General features: G+C 35.8%; 1 protein-coding gene across 1 annotated transcript in view; it reads right to left on the bottom strand.

Annotated features, from left to right (window-relative positions):
- Positions 1-18098, bottom strand: part of LOC144443811 (neuronal acetylcholine receptor subunit alpha-10-like) — a 30667-nt gene extending 12569 nt beyond the window's left edge. The window contains exons 1-2 of the mRNA XM_078133359.1: positions 17990-18098; positions 1117-1262 (exon numbers count right to left, since the gene is read on the bottom strand). Of these exons, the coding sequence (XP_077989485.1) occupies positions 1117-1262; positions 17990-18044 (201 nt within the window). The 5' untranslated portion in view covers positions 18045-18098. The remainder of the gene's footprint in view (positions 1-1116; positions 1263-17989) is intronic.
- Between the last annotated feature and the right edge of the window lie 980 nt (positions 18099-19078).

A 19078-nucleotide genomic window follows, 5' to 3' on the forward strand; every position in this document is an offset into this window, starting at 1 on the left:
TTAAAAAGATCAATCGTCACAGGCTGGAAAATCTAAAGATGTAAAATTGGCACGATGGCTTGAACAATTTGAGTGGATGAACACACCAGTGAAAACAGCATGCAAGTACATAATAGATGGCAGTATTTACTGAGAATGGTGTCGATATTGTAAATTCTCCAAAGAGAAGTCTGATTTCACTTTGAAACGGGGTTGAAAAACAAACAAACTTTCATGGTACACTCCATTTCGGTGACACACGTTCGAGCGAATTCAAAGACATGTTTTTAGCAAAACCAGCGGCGGTCGGTCCCTTTGTGAAAGCCCTTGATATAACTAGTACTTGAATGGTGATAACAAAATAGCAGAAATGAAAATAAAGATAAATATTGCCTATCTGATAGCCAAACAAGAACTGCCATTTTCATTATTTCCAAGTTATTGCTACTGCTCAGAAAAATTGGCGTCGATATTAAATCCAAGCTATGATAACACTCACAAATGCTCAGAGATGGTCGGAACAATTGCTGGACAAATCAGGAATGACTTAGCTAACGATATCAGAAAGGAAGCTAAATACATTTTTATTTTGATTGACGGCTACACTGATAGAGCTATGCAGGATGTGAAAAAGCCTACATGCGACGAGTAGACAAACCAACTTGTAAACTAGTTGTGAATTTAGTGGGACAGAAGGAAGTTCAACACGCACATGCTGATGGTGGTGTTAGTGCGACAAAAACTGTATTTGACAAAGTTGATGAAAGTTGGATCTGGAGCAGATGGTGTGTCTGTCAATCTCGGTCGAAACAGGAATGTATACACTTTTACCCAGGAACGAAGTAGGGCAATACTACCGTATCACTTTACTGTATTAAAGTTGTTAAACTGTTACGATGCTTACCATGAAGTATGTAAACTGTCTGATGTGTAATAGCAATGTTATGTGGGTTTGAATTTCGTTTATTATTTGCCGTGGAAACGGGATTACATATCCCGGGTACGCGTTTATAAGGGCTACTACTAAACTTGAGACGGCCAATAGTTTTTACTCCCTATTATTTGTCAATCGTTTACCAAATGACTTCATTTCCTGGAGTGGTGTTTCCCTTTACAGTGCACTGTAAGCCAACCTACCAGGTCAACTATTTGTATGGGCGTCATACGGTGCGCTATAACTACTGCTGTGGAACCGTTGATGACCGGTCGTATGAATTTAGGATACTTTGCTAATACATCTTTAACAAGTTGATCCGCTCCAGCAAGTGAGAAACAAATGTCCACTAGAATAATAAACAAAGAAATGAGGAAAAGGTTATGACTTGTGAAATACAAAGTGTTAGGTAGGAAAATTGATCACATACACATTTTTTAAAATGACAAAAGGTACAAAAATAAAAATCATCTTCTACATGTTTCTCTGCCTCTCCATTTCTTACTCTCTGTCTTCTTCCTGGTAACAAGACCTTTCCCAGCTTCTATACAAAACTGGTATGTTCTTGGCCCTCTTACTTGAATAACTTCCGTCATGAAAGAAATACTCTGTTCGCGAACAAGTGTCGTCGCCGCAGCCATGACAGTAGATGATGTCGACAGTCCAGACACTAGGTTATTTTTGCAAGAAAGGGCGTTATTGCACAAGATATTAAGGGCGGGCGAAATTTTTTTTTTATTTTGATGTCGGAGCTGAAAATTTGAGTCAGTCGGGTAATGAGAAACAAAAAATTAGGATCACCATAATGTGTGCAACATTCAAATTGTGTGTGTTTTCATACACATTGTAATCACCTCGGTTGATCAATTGACAATGGGCGATATGGAACTCATATTCACTGTAACTGTGCTACATTTTTCATTTAAGACTAACTGTTTTGTAAGCTTAGAGACTGTTGCTCTTTCCTCAGGCCTCTCACATAGTTCAGTATTTTACTTATTTTACGTACTGTAACAACTGTCGAGTTTACTACATGTTGCCGTGAAAATATTTCGACTCAAAAATCTAAACATACACTGCAGTAAACTAGTGTGGGAACACTTTGAGTGAGCATTTACAATGTTGGACGAGTACTGTAGACTTACTGGAGAGTAGAACAGCACTTTACCCCCCCCCCCCCCCCGAAAGGCGACGTTATGTTGTGGTATTGTCTGTGGATATTGTCTATATAATGTATTGCATAGATGCCAAACAAATCTAACACACACATACCTTTTGGTACTTGCAAGAACTTAAAATAGCATATTGTAAGCATCGTATGTATAATTAGCAAATTAATGCATAATTTGTATATATAATAATATGACGCTGTAATATGCATATTACGCTTATTATGGCATAGGGCATGTTATCTATCATCTGCATTTAAGAACGTTCTCATTATGATGGGACACGGTTAATCAGTTCCTGTTGTGATGATAGAGAGTATTTATTGGTTGGTTCCTAAACCACCTGTCTTATTTGTTATGCATTATTTTAATGACCAGGTGTATTCACCTACTGTTAATTAACATAGTCTTTAAATAGCGAGGAATACAGTGCCACGTCGGCTGTTCCACAATTGGTGGGAGTTAAGGCAGTCGAGTCGAGTCCACGGCTGTTCTACAATAGGTGGGAGTTGAGGCAGTCCACGGCTCGTTCCTGAAGTTTTCTCAGTGGTTTCGTCAAGGGAGGTCCGTCTTCACTGTATCTGTCCGGAGAAGTGTCGTTCTCCTGTAAAGTTGGACATTGCTGAGAGTAAGCGGACCCTGACGTATGGTATGAATGGTGCGGACATTGACGTCAAAGTTTGGAGATAAATACTTCGAGGACCGTTCGGTACAACGGAGGAACCGTGAGTAGAAGCTGTCCCACGTAGCCGCCTTCAACACTCAACGAACTCGCCGTCCTGGGCTCTGTACTCGGTAACAGTTTGTGTGCACCACCGGCAAGACTAAAAGTCGCGAGTCAAGTCGCCAGTCAAGTTTGATAACCGAACATTTTGATATATATAGAACATTTGGAACCCTTTTATTTTATAAGTTTGTAAACCCTGTAATATATGTACACTTTCAAGACTTATTATTATAGTATATTTTGTTTCATTATAACCGAATTAAATAAGATAATTGTTAAGTGTAATGCTGTGTAGTGTCCTGTGTTTGACCGTATGTTGTTCCGACTGGAAGTTGTGGGGAAAGTATTTAATTGGGCGCTATTTGGCTTCTCTAAATTTTCGGTTCGTAACAAAATGGGGGCTTGTCCGGGAACGAACTAAACATAGCCATTCACGTATCCTGGATTGTATAATTGTATTGTGTGTACGGTCAAACATTGGCGTTAGCGAAAATAGAGTTGGAAAAGGAAAAGTTGAGGTTTCTAGCAAGAGAAAGAAATATCGAAAGAGAGCAAAGAGATATAGAAATGGAGTTAAGAGACAGAGATAGAAATGCTATGCTACGCTACGCTACGCTACGCTACGCTACGCTACGCTATGCTACGCTATGCTATGCTACGATACGCTACGCTACGCCATGCTACGCTATGCTACGCTACGCTACGCTATGCTATGTTATACTACGCTACGCTATGCTATGCTATGCTACGATACGCTACGCCATGCTACGCTACGCTACGCCACGCTATGCTACGCTACGCTACGCTATGCTATTCTATGATATTGTGTCAGATGTTAGAAGACATTCTCAGAATAACAAAATCAAAAAAATGAATGACAGTGTTGAGGTATATAGTGGTAACTAAAGAAATCACGACATATTCACTACACAAGATTTACATCAGGTTGATCTTTGATGTGCTTCATTCTTGGGTACTATTTGCAAATTGACTGGAAAAGTTGTTATTGTGTACATGTTTGTTAGAAAATGTAATTGCCGATGCTCTGTCTAGGGTGTAGTTAAGAATAACTTAAACATGTATTGTATGTATTGTACACATCTTTACAGTTAACCCTAGGAGAAATGTATGATTTCACAAGAACCCTTGGTATTTGTAATTTGTGTAAAAAAGAAACTTTACTTTTGGTAAAATGTCTTTTTTTTTTCTAGGGGTGGAGGTGTGATGATAGAGAGTATTTATTGGTTGGTTCCTAAACCACCTGTCTTATTTGTTATGCATTATTTTAATGACCAGGTGTATTCACCTACTGTTAATTAACATAGTCTTTAAATAGCGAGGAATACAGTGCCACGTCGGCTGTTCCACAATTGGTGGGAGTTAAGGCAGTCGAGTCGAGTCCACGGCTGTTCTACAATAGGTGGGAGTTGAGGCAGTCCACGGCTCGTTCCTGAAGTTTTCTCAGTGGTTTCGTCAAGGGAGGTCCGTCTTCACTGTATCTGTCCGGAGAAGTGTCGTTCTCCTGTAAAGTTGGACATTGCTGAGAGTAAGCGGACCCTGACGTATGGTATGAATGGTGCGGACATTGACGTCAAAGTTTGGAGATAAATACTTCGAGGACCGTTCGGTACAACGGAGGAACCGTGAGTAGAAGCTGTCCCACGTAGCCGCCTTCAACACTCAACGAACTCGCCGTCCTGGGCTCTGTACTCGGTAACAGTTTGTGTGCACCACCGGCAAGACTAAAAGTCGCGAGTCAAGTCGCCAGTCAAGTTTGATAACCGAACATTTTGATATATATAGAACATTTGGAACCCTTTTATTTTATAAGTTTGTAAACCCTGTAATATATGTACACTTTCAAGACTTATTATTATAGTATATTTTGTTTCATTATAACCGAATTAAATAAGATAATTGTTAAGTGTAATGCTGTGTAGTGTCCTGTGTTTGACCGTATGTTGTTCCGACTGGAAGTTGTGGGGAAAGTATTTAATTGGGCGCTATTTGGCTTCTCTAAATTTTCGGTTCGTAACACTGTCGAGAATTAAATGACACTCCATACATTTATTCATGCTTCAATGCCATGACAATACCCTGCAAAGTTATGCGTATAACAGGCACAAGAAACAAACACATGTTCTTCTCCTTAATACAGGAGAACTTTAGTGGTCTGGAGATACTGGTTGGCATTGACATCATGATTGACTTGCCACCGACAAAAAGGCGCACGGACATAGCTGAAACAATGCAACTGAAATTGTGTTGCTTTTTAAATTACACTATTTGTAACTATACCATTTTTAAAAGGAGTTTTGTTCAATGACTAACTACACCATATTGTATTGTATTGTGTTGTGTTGTGTTGTGTTGTGTTGTGTTGTGTTGCGTTGCGTTGCGTTGTACTACACTGCACTGCACTGCACTGCATTGTACTGTACTGCGTTGTGTTGTGCTGTGCTGTGTTGTGTTGTGTTGTGTTGTGTTGTGTTGTGTTGTATTGTATTGTATTGTAGTGTATTGTAGTGTACTGCATTGCATTGTATTGTACTACATTGTACTGCATTATATTGTATTGTATTGTATTGTATTGTATTGTATTGTATTGTATTGTATTGTATTGTATTGTACTGTACTGCACTGTACTGTACTGTACTGCACTGTATTGTATTGTATTCAACTATCCCACGTGCAGCTAGTATAGGTTTAAACTATTCAAATTTGCTTTTTTATGCATGCTTACGCAATTATACTTTTACAACAATAATGGACCTAACGATTACGATTACAATAGCAATAGAAACATGTACATAATACGTTTAACAAATCCAAGTCCCAAACGTCACTTCACTTCAGTTGGGATCGATGCCAACTCCGTATTGATACATTAAAATGGATGAAAACAATGGATTATCCAAATTTCTTTAAACAAAAGTGAATTCACAATGTACCCTTCCACCTAAGTTTCCCTCCTTGTCTCAATAACCAGTAGTCATCACCATATCAATTAGGGAATATTTATCTATTAAAAGTTGAAAAAATTAATAAACGTTAAATGAACCAACCACTATTTGATGTATGTATGTGATAAACACGTAGGGTAACGTCCTTTCAGAAAGCAGTTCATCAATTAGTATGCAAAACACATTGACATTTCGGGTTATTCCACTTTATTTAATAGATACCAAAGTACTAAACTTACACTAAATGGTATATATGGATAAAATGACAATAACAATTTACTTGACTAAAATGATAAGCATTAAACAGCTTATCTATTTCGGGGTTTTCTTTTCTTTTCTTTTCTTTTCTTTGACTTATCTTTGACTTTACCCTTTTTTGATATTTTGCAGATGAATATGCAACATTTGAAAACAATTATTAGTTTTGTAGTACATGTATTTTAAATGTAAAGTGTAATTTTGAAAGATATAACAAAAAAATTGGATTATTTGCTTAGAAACTACAAACCCAAAATAGATCAGAAGGTGTCATTATAAAGTAAACGATGTTAGCGATAGCGAGGATAAACACGACCGATAGTCAAAAATTCATTTTATTTTTCAAATGCCTCAGTTAAGATTTGTGGTTTTGTTTTGAAACAATATATCTAAACTGGAAAAATACCCTGATCGCTGCGAATGTGGTAACACCACTGATAATACGCCTGTCAAAACTTATTCTCCAGATACTTTGTCCTCAGATGAAATATTAGTCTATCGGAACAATGCGTGAGGTTTGTTTAGAAATATTGAAAGCAAAATATTTCAAGTAGTGGTAGGCCTGTCATGCCATTTTTTCAAAACAGAACATTACTAATCATCTATTCACGCCAACACAACATTCCACATAGACAAGTTATATGTGTTCATGCAAAAGTTGTACTGGTACGTTTGCAGAGTTCCAGCCCTCTTGTTATAATACTATCAGATCAAAAAGTATCTTTAGGTATGCGATCAGTAGCAGGTTATCATTCTCCCTGGAACGAAACACTTACATAACATGATCTTTTAATGTCCAATGTCAAAGTTATGATATGACCCTATACGGTTATTGTTGCAGCTGTTCTCTTCTCATCCATCTTCTATGATTTATCCTAAGACTCTGAAGAATCATTCTATTCATATCTCACAGACGACAGCCCTCTAAGGCCTCATTACGATGATAAATTTGAGTGAAACCGCTGTGCATATCATAATTGAATTTATGTATTGCCTAACTCTGTGTAACGATTACAGAATAGAAACGACAGTGTATTCACGTGTTATTTTGACAAATGAGAATACCACAAGGCATACATGATATTATATGAGAAATGATAGAAAGTGATGTAATGCAATAGCTCTGTAATATCCCAAGATTGATTTTTATTGTTGATACTTTCAAATACTTTCTCGTTGTCATTGTAGGTAATACGCTGCAATGCATCGTCGTTTTTGGTGGAATACATCTATCCACCTGTATGACAAACACTTAAGCCTACATCAGCTGCTGCTATAATAGATGACTTCTGATCGAAGTCCAACTTTTTCATGTGCTGTCTTGCAAACAGTGTTTACCTTTGCATTTGACCTCGTTGTCAAGAGAGAGACGCAATAGTAACAATGCACCGAAACTTTAAATCATATGATAACTCTTCAACACAAACATTTAACAGAAATAAGACATCTGACTCCGTTGTCTCTTTTAAACATAGTGTGTAAAGGGCATCAATTATATGTGCATGTCATATTCATGTAGCTATTGCGTTGTAAATTATTTGCACCAAAGAGTCAATTTATATGCAGCTGCTTATTACGCTTGGCAGTGTTATTATTTCTTTCAAAATATATACTTTCAACAACTGGGCTCTTGATTTTAACGAGCTACCTTCGTTCATCATGTTAACAGATGTTTTGGACAAGATATGACTAAGAATATATATATATATATATATATATATATATATATATATATATATATATATATATATATATATATATATATATATATATATATATATATTTATATATATATATATATATATCCATGGAATATATATATAATGAAGATCTTATATAAGTCTAGTTGAACTTTCACGCTTCATTAGGTCGCCTGATGATTGCAGAAGAAGAAGCGTGAAGCGCTCGCGCGCGCGCGCGCGTGTGTGTGTGTGTGTTGTGCCCTGTATTTTCTTTATTTACGTTAAAACAGCGATTGTGCCTGGTGGGCAATTTCAAAGTAGCGTTTTAGTAAGGTGCAAGTTCTGATGACGCGTGGCCAAAGGAAAACTTAATCAACAACCAAAGAACTCGAAAACCGACCTTCATTCTGGAAATAGAGACATGGTGGTGTGTGAAGTACATGTAATTTGGATACAACAGTTTCGTCATCAGCTTACTATCTCTCTAATGAATATAAATTCAAAGGGATCGTATTTCTATATAATAACGGTTTTGTTGCGAGTAATAACCCGTAATACATAACACATATTCAGTTTATTTTCATGTTTAAAGTACTTGTACATTATGCACATTTCATCAGATGAACCACTTCCACTAGCGTGTTGAATACATTATAGATTAGATATACAGGTTAGGGTTAGGGTTAAAAGGTCTACACGTTATGAAATGGCGTCATTCTAAGTGTGACGTGTTCACAAAACTATAAAGAGGAAAATAAATATGAAAATCATGCATCCTTCAATGCTAATTGTCAAGCACACAAATCGTATTCATGTGATTTATGTTTCTGTCTGCTTGGATTGCTGACAACGATTATACCTGGGGTTTGATTTATTGCGGTGTGATAATTCTTCATGTATTTCTGTCCGGTCAGCTCTTCCTATTGATAAATCCCAACTTGCTATTAATGTAATGCTGTATTATGCTTTTCTGGTGCCATATGATTGAAGATACGTATTTTGAAAGAGATTGTTCATCAAGGTCATTTAACCCCCAAGCTGACGTATATCACGCAGTGTGATTAAAAACAAACCTGTATGCGAGTATTGTTCCCAGTGGTATAGTTTTGAGTAATACAGAGATCTAGAAGGTCGTGAAGAGTAACTAATTTAAAGATATAGATATACGGGTAAAGAGAAGTGAAATGAAGTGAAACAAGCAAAGTAATAAAGTTGAGTGGAATCAAATAAGACAGGAGAGGGTAGAGTAGAGTAGAGTAGAGTAGACTACGGCAAAGCAACAGTGGAGTAGAGCAGAGTAGAGTAGGATAGAGTAGCATGGAATAGAGTAGGGTGAAATAGAGTAGAGTGGTGTAGGGTAGAGGTGCGGGAACTATAGTAATGTCGAGTAGAATATTGAAGGGTATAGTACAATGACGTAGTGTGGAGTAGAATAAAGTTAACAGAAATGTACGATAGAGTAGAATAATGTAGGATGGAATAGAGTATAGTATAGTGCACTAGCTGTAGTGGAGTAGAGAAGTGTAAAATGGGAAGAGTGGGGGGGGGGAATAAAGTGCAATCGAGTACAGCTGAGTAGAGTAGCATGGAGTGGGGTACAGTACAATAGTGTGGTAGGATGGAGTAGAATGGGGTAGAGTAGGGTAGAGTAGCATGGAGTAGAGGATACTGTGTACAACAGAGAGTATCATTGAGTAGAGTAGGGTGAGATTGAGTAGAGTAGAATGGAGTAAAGTAGTAGAGAAGAGTAGAGTAGAGAAGAGCATATGTAGTGTAGTGGAATAGAGCAGAATAAAGTGGAGTAACATGGAGTAAGGTAGATTAGGGTAGAGTTGAGAAGAGCAAAGTACGTATACATTGCAGTGCATAGTAGAGGAATGAAGTAAAGAAGAGTAGAGTGTAGTACAGCGGGATGGCATGGTGTAGGGTAGTTTGAGTGGAGTAGGGTGGAGTGAAGTGGAGTAGAATAAAGTAGAGTGGAGTTGGGTAGAGTACAGAACAGTAGCGGATTAGAGACAGTAAGGTTATTAGAAGTAGAGTAGAGTAGAGTGGGGTGGAGTTGACTAGAGTAGAATGGGTTGTGATGGGATGGGATGAGTGAAGAAGTTTGAAGTTGAATAGAGTGGACCAGTGAGTGGAGTGGTTTGGGGTGGACCAGACCGGAGGAGTGGAATAGAGTGGAATGACATGCCATGGAGATTGGACAAGCTACACAGAGGAAACGAGTATACATTTAAAGATAAGACATGTGTTCTAACCCAAACTTCACTATTAATTAAAATCAGGTACTTGAACACAATGCAACACGGATATCGATGGCATAGAGTCGACTGTGCTACACTATAATGATTATAGAATTTTTACCATATTTGCTTCATAGTCTGATAGTGATAAAGGTCAGTATTCGATCAGACAGACGTTACTCTTTTCAATAATAACAAGACAGATAGTTTCTGACATATTTGGAACCACCCCTATTTCAACTCTACCGCAGTGTTTGCCATCTGTTCCACAAATAGAGAAGTTTACTGTACTTTATTACTCATATTTCAACCCTATATTATGGCTATGATTACACTATTCAAAATAGTGCCCAGAATTCTAAAGAACATAGATCCACTTCAGAAACGGACTTATTTAAATTATCAAATATGTCATTGTTAATATATCATCAGTAAACCCTCTCTATTTACTGTAACCATAAAACTGTAATGGCAGTTCCCTTTTAAGGTCAAAAACCATATGTATAGCTTCATGGATTAGACTAATAATAGAATACTAGGCACTCTAGTGATGAGTGTCCCATTTAATACAGTGACTTTATAGATGCTTTCCATTTTAAGTGGTTACCCGTAAAAAGGCAATAGTTAAATAATAACACACGCCAGCGAGGTCAGTGTCACAAATTATTACCTGCACAAGGCTTGGCACTCTAAAATTTTAATGATGCCCCAACCGGAGGCGAGGATATCATCAAAGCTTGGTAAAGTGTGCCATCCCGAGAGCAGGCACTAAATTGACGAATGATAATATACGATGAGTGAGTGGAAATGTGAATGTTTGGATGAATGAGTGGACGATGTAATATAAATAATAACACATGTGTTCGGCTTGGGCATCATCAAAATTTTCGTAAAGAGAGCCAACCCTTGTGCAGGCACTAAATTGTGATATTGCTGGCATTTTATGTTTATTTTTTAAGTTTAGCATATTATAATACGTTTGACAAGAGGATAAGATCCACTCGAGTGGGTCTACTTGTAGATGTTTACCTGGCAAGTGAAATTTACACATGTCACAAATAATGACCTCGGTCCCGTTTTTCCATTACTTTCGGGTATATATCGACAAGCAGATGCCATCGAGAGTCTCATCAAACCGCAAACTACAAAATATGCCATGCCAAAGTACTTAACCGGTATGTTACTGATATTTGATAGATTGCTGGTAGTGGTCGCATGAGGCAGAAAGAGACACGGTCAACAAACTGAACGCCAATGAATAGTTCTTTTTCCATCCATGCCATTAAACCAGGGCACCTGTGGAGCTTAGTCTCACCAGACGAAATACGGCTGCCATCAATTGATGTGGAACGAGTTTTGTCGGTGAGCAAACCAGAGAAATGTGGCAATATTTTTCAATGCCTATATACGTTAAGTCTTGGTCATTTACTAGTGAAAAAGTGAGTGAATTTTCCATACTTAAAGACAGATTACTTTTTTCTCTCGATTTTTCTTCATCGAATTAAAAACAAACTTTTATTGTATTAAAATACTTATATGTGACATTATGCTTACCAGTACACATTTAGTGATGTCAGAACGCAATTGTTATCGATTCTCTCCTAAACCGAAAGAAATACATTTATTAGCCAACAAAGTGAAATGATACCAGCTGTATTTCCTGTCACAAAGATATAGGATATTTAAAAAACCACCATAATTTCATTATGTCCTATAATTAATTTTGTATTCCTGCCAATCTGCGTTAGCATTTGCCACCTTTCTTGGTCTTCACGAATATTCAATGTGATTGAAGCACATAATCTGATTCGAAACACTTTAAAGGCCCATCATTCAATCCCAGGTTTACATATCAGCATTATCTCATCAGTGGAACCCTACAAATTAAATGCTAATAATAATAATGATGGTGGTGATGATGATGATAATAATAATAACAACGTTAGTTTTTCATATAGAGCTTTCCCCTGTTTGTGCTCAAAGAGCTTTACAATTATTTACAATTAAAACAACGCAATAAGATCATTTGTTCAGAACCAACCTTTTGCATATCTCAGCCAGACAACTTTGAAACTTTCTCAATCAGATATTAATCCCAGCTAGAACGGGGAATTTAATGAACGTATGCTTACCATTTGTGTAATTTTAAACAACCAATGACATTAACATTGAGTAATATCTTGTTGTCTTGTCGACAAAATGGTGTTGTTTTTGTTTTAACTGATATATCTTTTAAGCTGTGTAAGTGATGTAGGTTTCTGAATCAGTGATTCTTGTAATGAACTTAGAATTGATCTCTGAAATAAACTCTTTCAATTTGTGGTGTTACTTTGTACAAGAAATGTCGAACCTACTCTCACTTAACGTCAACGAAAGGAATATTAAATCAAGTGGTCATCGAACAAGTTTTAGAAACGGAGGTCAAAACGGTATGAAAATTTAGTAATTTTAGAATCAACTAAGGTCGTCGAATACTACAATGTTAATTTTATGTGGAATGAAGTGAACCATCAGATTTCTTGTATCATTTTCAAAAGGACCGAGAACAAACTTTCGCATTGCAAATTTTGAGAGCATTGGAAAACTGATTTTCTGTGAAATTCGCATTCGACCTTGACACATTTTATGAATTCGAACGAGTAGAATTTTGTTATATCATAATATTATTATAGTTATGGCATGTATATGTGTTCTTCCATGCAGTGATGATATCAACCGTTATTCTTATGATATTGTGAACCAATACATGTATGGATGTTTTAATTGATCTTTTCATAACTTATTTTGTTACAAATGTGATGATCAGTGAATACACAATTGAGTAATAATTGCTTTTAGAAAGCAATACCATTACTTATTAACATAACTCATCATTTATCTTGGTTGTTAAATTAATAATTAGTTTTTGTTCTGCATCATTTAAGCTGTCAATACGAATGATACTACTAATAATAATGTCAATTATGTACATCTTATAAAGGCGCTACAGACAATTACAGGGATCGACAGTCGTATCCCTAATAGTCTATGTTTTAGCCACAAATCAATATTTTAACCTATTAGGAAATACATGGGGGATCTAACATTACACACAGATGAGTCGTCCCACTAGGGCATGCATACATGTATACGTATATACATATATCTATAAAATAAATACATGTATCATACATACGCACAATACTTCAACATAGAGATTTTCCTTATATTTTGTTAATACATCAATGCATGATGCTACGGCTTTTTACGGTTTTTTGATCCTCATTGCTTTAGTATACCGATTCCTAAGTTGGTGACGCATTGGCAGGGTCCTTGTGAATTCAAATTGGATCATTAGGTTGAAAGGCTATAATAGGTTAATGAGTGCGGTTTCTCACCTGCCGAGGAATAGAAAGGTACGTATACACACCAGGACGACACACGGAAATCTACCAGTTGGCTAGAACACTCAGTTTGGTTCGAAGCCCACACGTGTCGCTTTTTGTTCCTCAATTTGATTTAACTTATACATTATTTTAGTGAGTTTCATTTGTTTATATATATATATATATATATATATATATATATATATATATATATATATATATATATATATATATATATATATATATATATATATATATATATATATATATATATATATATATATATATATATATATATATATATATATATATATATGGTACACCCAATCCGTAAAACTGCCCAATTTTATGAAATCTATGTGCATGGTGTAACTTTGCCCACTTCATGGAATGGTCAACCTTATACAAATGAGAGTAGATTACGATCTAAAAGAGGCGAAATTACATTTTGGGTGCAAGATTTTTGAACTGGGGTGTTGATTATCGAACTTTATTAAAAAAACAAGCTTCTCTGAATTATAATAAAATAATTGTGAAGTGATGAGTTTGTAAATACAAAGTAATAAAGTCGCATATATATATATATATATATATATATATATATATATATATATATATATATATATATATATATATATATATATATATATATATATATATATATATATATACATACATACATACATATATATATATATATATATATATATATGTATGTATATATATATATGTATATGTATGTATATGTATGTATATGTATATATATATATATATATATATATATATATATATATATCGAGCACTCTATTCTACGAGTTTGATACTATTTACTATATATATATATATATATATATATATATATATATATATATATATATATATATATATATATATATATATATACATATATAAGTAAGACATATATAAAGTCAGCAACGTTTCTGGCTAATATTTTTTTAACTTCAAATAACCATGAGCCCACGATTTTGCGGCTACTGTTAAAAGGGAACCCGCATAAACATTTGGAATCATTGCTTTATACGATAGCTAAAATGAAACCCCTGAAAAGGGCTGTAAAGAGTGTTGGTAAAAAAAAAACAATTTGTTATCGTCAAATCCAAAATTGTGTCCCACAAGTCCCAGTTTTACACACTATCAATAACCACAAAGAGTTTGTTGAAGTGGCTAGATAGAACAACACCTTCTGAATGATCTATTTTGGGGTATTTTGCTGATAAAAAGCATCGTTGTAAACACTTTAATATCAAATATTGTTTTTCAGTATTTTCACTTGTGAAAGTGTAAGCTTGAAATGTATCGCATTTGTTAATAAAATAAAACTCCAAAATATATATTGAATTGCAATAGAATTGAAGGTGTAACTTTCTTTTCCCATAGGTTAGGGACCGGTCAGTTTCTCCAGCCTGGGGGGGGGGGGCGGTGGATCCTTAAATCGGGCCGGTAAAAACTTACTGACACCCCCCCAGTGTGTAAAACCAAAAACAGGCTGACCCCCCTATCACTTAATTCTAAAACATGATGAAGCCATATATGATATTCGCATGACAGGTATTTTTTTATCGTGACTCAGTGTGGACTGCTTGACAGTCTTGCATCTACTTTATAAGATCCCGGGTTACCACTATCAGAGAGAAGGGAATATGTACATCTCTTATGGGGGTACTAGAGGGTTTCCACTAGAAACCCTGGATGTTTTTAACTCCGAAAAGTCAATTTTGTGACCATTCAGACATTAATTTTTCACAAAATGGTTTCCAAGCTTTACAAGACAGCATCAACATGTAAAATAGGGTTGAAATAATTTTGAAATATACTTTGATAGCATCTTGACAGTAAGAGGGGAAGAGCTTGAGACTGGGATATGTCCACCTCATATGGGAAGTCCGAGGGGTCTCCCTCTAGAAGCCCTGGATGATTTTTTAATCTTAAAGCCAATATGAAGGCTATTCAGACCCTTTCAATCAATAACTTAATCAATGCTTTACAAGGCAGCACCATCAAGTATCAGAAAGTATTCTTTATAACTTACATAGGGTTGCAATATGTTCTTAAAAAGTTAAATGGCATCATCATATGCATGTAGTAAAGGTCAGCACATCTAATGGTAGAATAATTTGGTAGGGGAGATTTTAAGGCAATGTTGAGACTATCTTGGGAAACATTTCACATCTTTAAAAGACAATATCATCTCAAATTAGAATAGGGTGAAAATATTTAAGAAAAGTTTAATACCACTATGATAGTAAAAAGGTTGTTGGTGCATCTGATTGTTGGTTGAATGCATGAATCTGGCAGATCTGCAGTTTTTTGCTTCTATTAAGGCAATGTTTAGGTTATTCATAGCCTTTGGGGTAACATTTCCAAGCTTCGAAAAGCTAACGTAAATGTAAGTTCTAAATGAGTTCCCATGTCACATAAAAATGGGCCCGTAACATTGGTATAGGGGCATTAATATTGCATGTATAGTAAAGTCACCGGTATGTTAGAGAACCTAGTGTATAACAGAAACTGGAATCTGATAAGAAGTGGTGATTTTTAGTGTCAATAACATGTAGTGTCCAAAATAGAAAGTGTATTAATCCCTTCTGGCAAGTTCATACTGACGAGTAGAACAATTTAGATTAACTTCTTTTATAAACTATATTAGAAGATTACCATTACGAAACTTTCAAGTTCACTTTTGCCCCAAAGTGCATCATTGTGGAACAGACAAGCATTTACATGACATGTTCTGTAACTAGTGTGGTAGCTAGGCAATACATGTATATGTATATGTACAGTTATGTTTGAACTTATAAGTAATATTAAAGAATTCATGTAGGAAACAGGGACAACAACAAATATTTACATGTACCCCATTTCAGACAAGGCTATATGCCATTGTAGAAAATGATTTTTTTTCTCCCATCACAATCCAAAACACATTGACCCCTATCCACAATTTTCAAAACAGCATGACCCCCCCCTACTGCCAATTTCAAAAACAGGGTGACCCCCACTACAAATCCCCCCCCCCAGGCCGAAGAAACTGACCAGTCCCTTAGGAAGAATAAATAATTTAACGTATGCGTTCTTACTTCTTTCTATAATAGCGCGTACCAGCAACTTCGAGACGTTCAAATTAAGCAGCCTTTGGTGTATATTCTACGAAGTGTTTGCCCATCCATCACCCCTTCACGATGCTGCCCACACTGGGGCAATTTGTGTCGATGTTAAAGGTTTCGTATCAATGTGCAACCAGGTTTTAGAACAATGTTATATGAAAAAAATGATGCGTCATTGAAATGATAGTTAATAAAAAAAAACATGATCTATTTTTGCAAACTCAGTACGTGTAGGGAGAAATGGGATTGAACATACTGGTAGTCTATAAATCAAAGCAGACACATGTAACTTAAAACTGATATAACACTCATCAACCTCAATAAATTACCGTCTCCCTGTAGCATAGTGTTTAGCGCACAGGATTACCAGTTGGGAAGTCACGGGTTCGAATGCTACTGGAAACAGGGGATTTTTCTGTCACCGAATCCTACTGGAAACAGGGGCGTGTTCTACAGATTCGTTGGGTAGGTTGTATCACTCGGCCGTGTCTCACTCGCAGGACTCCTGGAGTAATGACTCGGGGACGATTAGTCACACGGACCCACAGGTGCTATGTTTGTCGGGCCTGGGTGACTCTAGGATAGCCTGTGGACTGTCGCTGTTGCTGTGACTGGGAAAGCCTTGACAGTTTCACAGCAACGTGATATTTAGCGTGCAACATAGCCCTGCCACGTAGTCACAAACCTGAAAGGATCTCTGTAGCATTATGTGTGTTTGTGTGTATATGTCTGCATAACAGAATATCGCTGGGAGCAATTCCCAGCGCAAACATTTATTCAATAAATTGCAAAAGATTAATAACTGTGTTAAATGTTTCTTATTTAACGTACAATAACAAACATTTTGCATAAAATTGTTTTAAAATTAAAATTCCAAACTAAATATCAAATCCTCATTCATATGGTCACTTTAATGTATGAACTCAAGATCATATTCAATGTAATACAAACTTAACCCTGGTGTTTTGAACCGCGAAGTAGTTTAGAAAGTGTACTTCTGTATTGTAGGCATCACGTCAATTAACCTTTTAATATAGTTTAATCATATACCCTGCACGTGTAGGGTCTATAGTTTAATATAACGATTAGTTATTGAATATATCATGCATTCACTATGGCGCTCTTTCGCTAAATATTCAAAAGTACGTTATACGTAATGTTAAATGTGGACTCTATGAACTCTTATACTACCATCACTTGTTTCCAACTTTCATTAATAGAAGTAGTCGCTCAATCGAGATGTCGAATAGCTCTAACAGCCGCTTAATTTTAAGAAATGTCTACTTACAAACAAGCTATACAACATCAATGTGAATATTCCGGAATATTGTCTGAAATTCTCATAATGAAATTTGAAATAGTTGATGTCCAAACTAAAGAATTGCTACACTGCCGCAACCACTTTTGAGGACAGTCGTTTTTTATTGGCATGTGACGGGTAACCTCCTTGCGTTGGTCAGTTTACGAGCAGATGCAATAATGTAGCGATAATGTCATGCATGGACATGCCGTGAATATCGTCACAGATACGCTTTTCAACTTACCTAATACTGTTGATATCATGAAAATAACCAAAGAAACCAGTGTTGGCACCACCATATTTGTAGAGGTGTACTTGAATACCAGTTTCTATACTAGAATAACGGTCGACAACTATTTCAAAAAAGCGATGCGAGTATTTTAAAAAATGATAGTCGGTGGTCTCACATTTCATGTAGAGCGCAAACGACAGCACTGGCCTTTTCCCCGGGACTTGTATGCTAATTTCGATATGTCATTACAGTAACACGTGATTCAGGTGTAACCAATAGATTTATAGGGCTTGACTTAATTCATTGATATTTTATTGATGTTTAATTTTGGGATGACAGGTTTATGTTGTTGGTATTTCACAACCCGACAAAGGGTAACATGACTGGTAGTCATGTAAAGAATACTACCAGTATGCTAGATATTTTATAACTGTTATACTCGGACACGATTAGAACTGAGAATCAACCTTTAGTTAGTAGAACTGGGGTTATCGTTCTACTCGTCAAATAAACCCAGAAAGTATGAAGTTTGAAAATTATGTGCAACAAGGCAATGGTTGCTCACCTCATTTTGATACAAAACATGTCAAGAGACAATGAGATTCAGGTAAAGCACAGAAGATGAACCTTACAAGTAAGTCAAAATTACTTTATGTATATGTCTTGCTATTGTCCATTATGAGGGAAAAACATATAGCTGTATGTAAATACTACTTGCTTTAATATGATACGCTATGTTCCATGTTTTGTAAAGGAAATAAACAAATGCAAGTTGATACACGTACAAATATATATACATACACACGCACAAAGACACAGACACAACTAAATATAGGAAATATCTCTATTTTGAAGTAAACCGGGCTCAGCACATTATGCCATCGGAGATGAAAGATTTATACTAATGCATTGGTATTCTACAGTACACAGTATATACCGAGAATATATAATTAACTTGATCGTAATGTATATATATATATATATATATATATATATATATATATATATATATATATATATATATATATATATATATCTGATGATCGCAATATGCGTGAAACTCCGAGTTACACCCAAGAAAGAGTTCCAGTACTACCAAAA

Source organism: Glandiceps talaboti, chromosome 12 (assembly GCF_964340395.1).
Source record: "Glandiceps talaboti chromosome 12, keGlaTala1.1, whole genome shotgun sequence".
In the NCBI taxonomy this organism is placed as follows: Eukaryota; Metazoa; Hemichordata; class Enteropneusta; family Spengelidae; genus Glandiceps; species Glandiceps talaboti.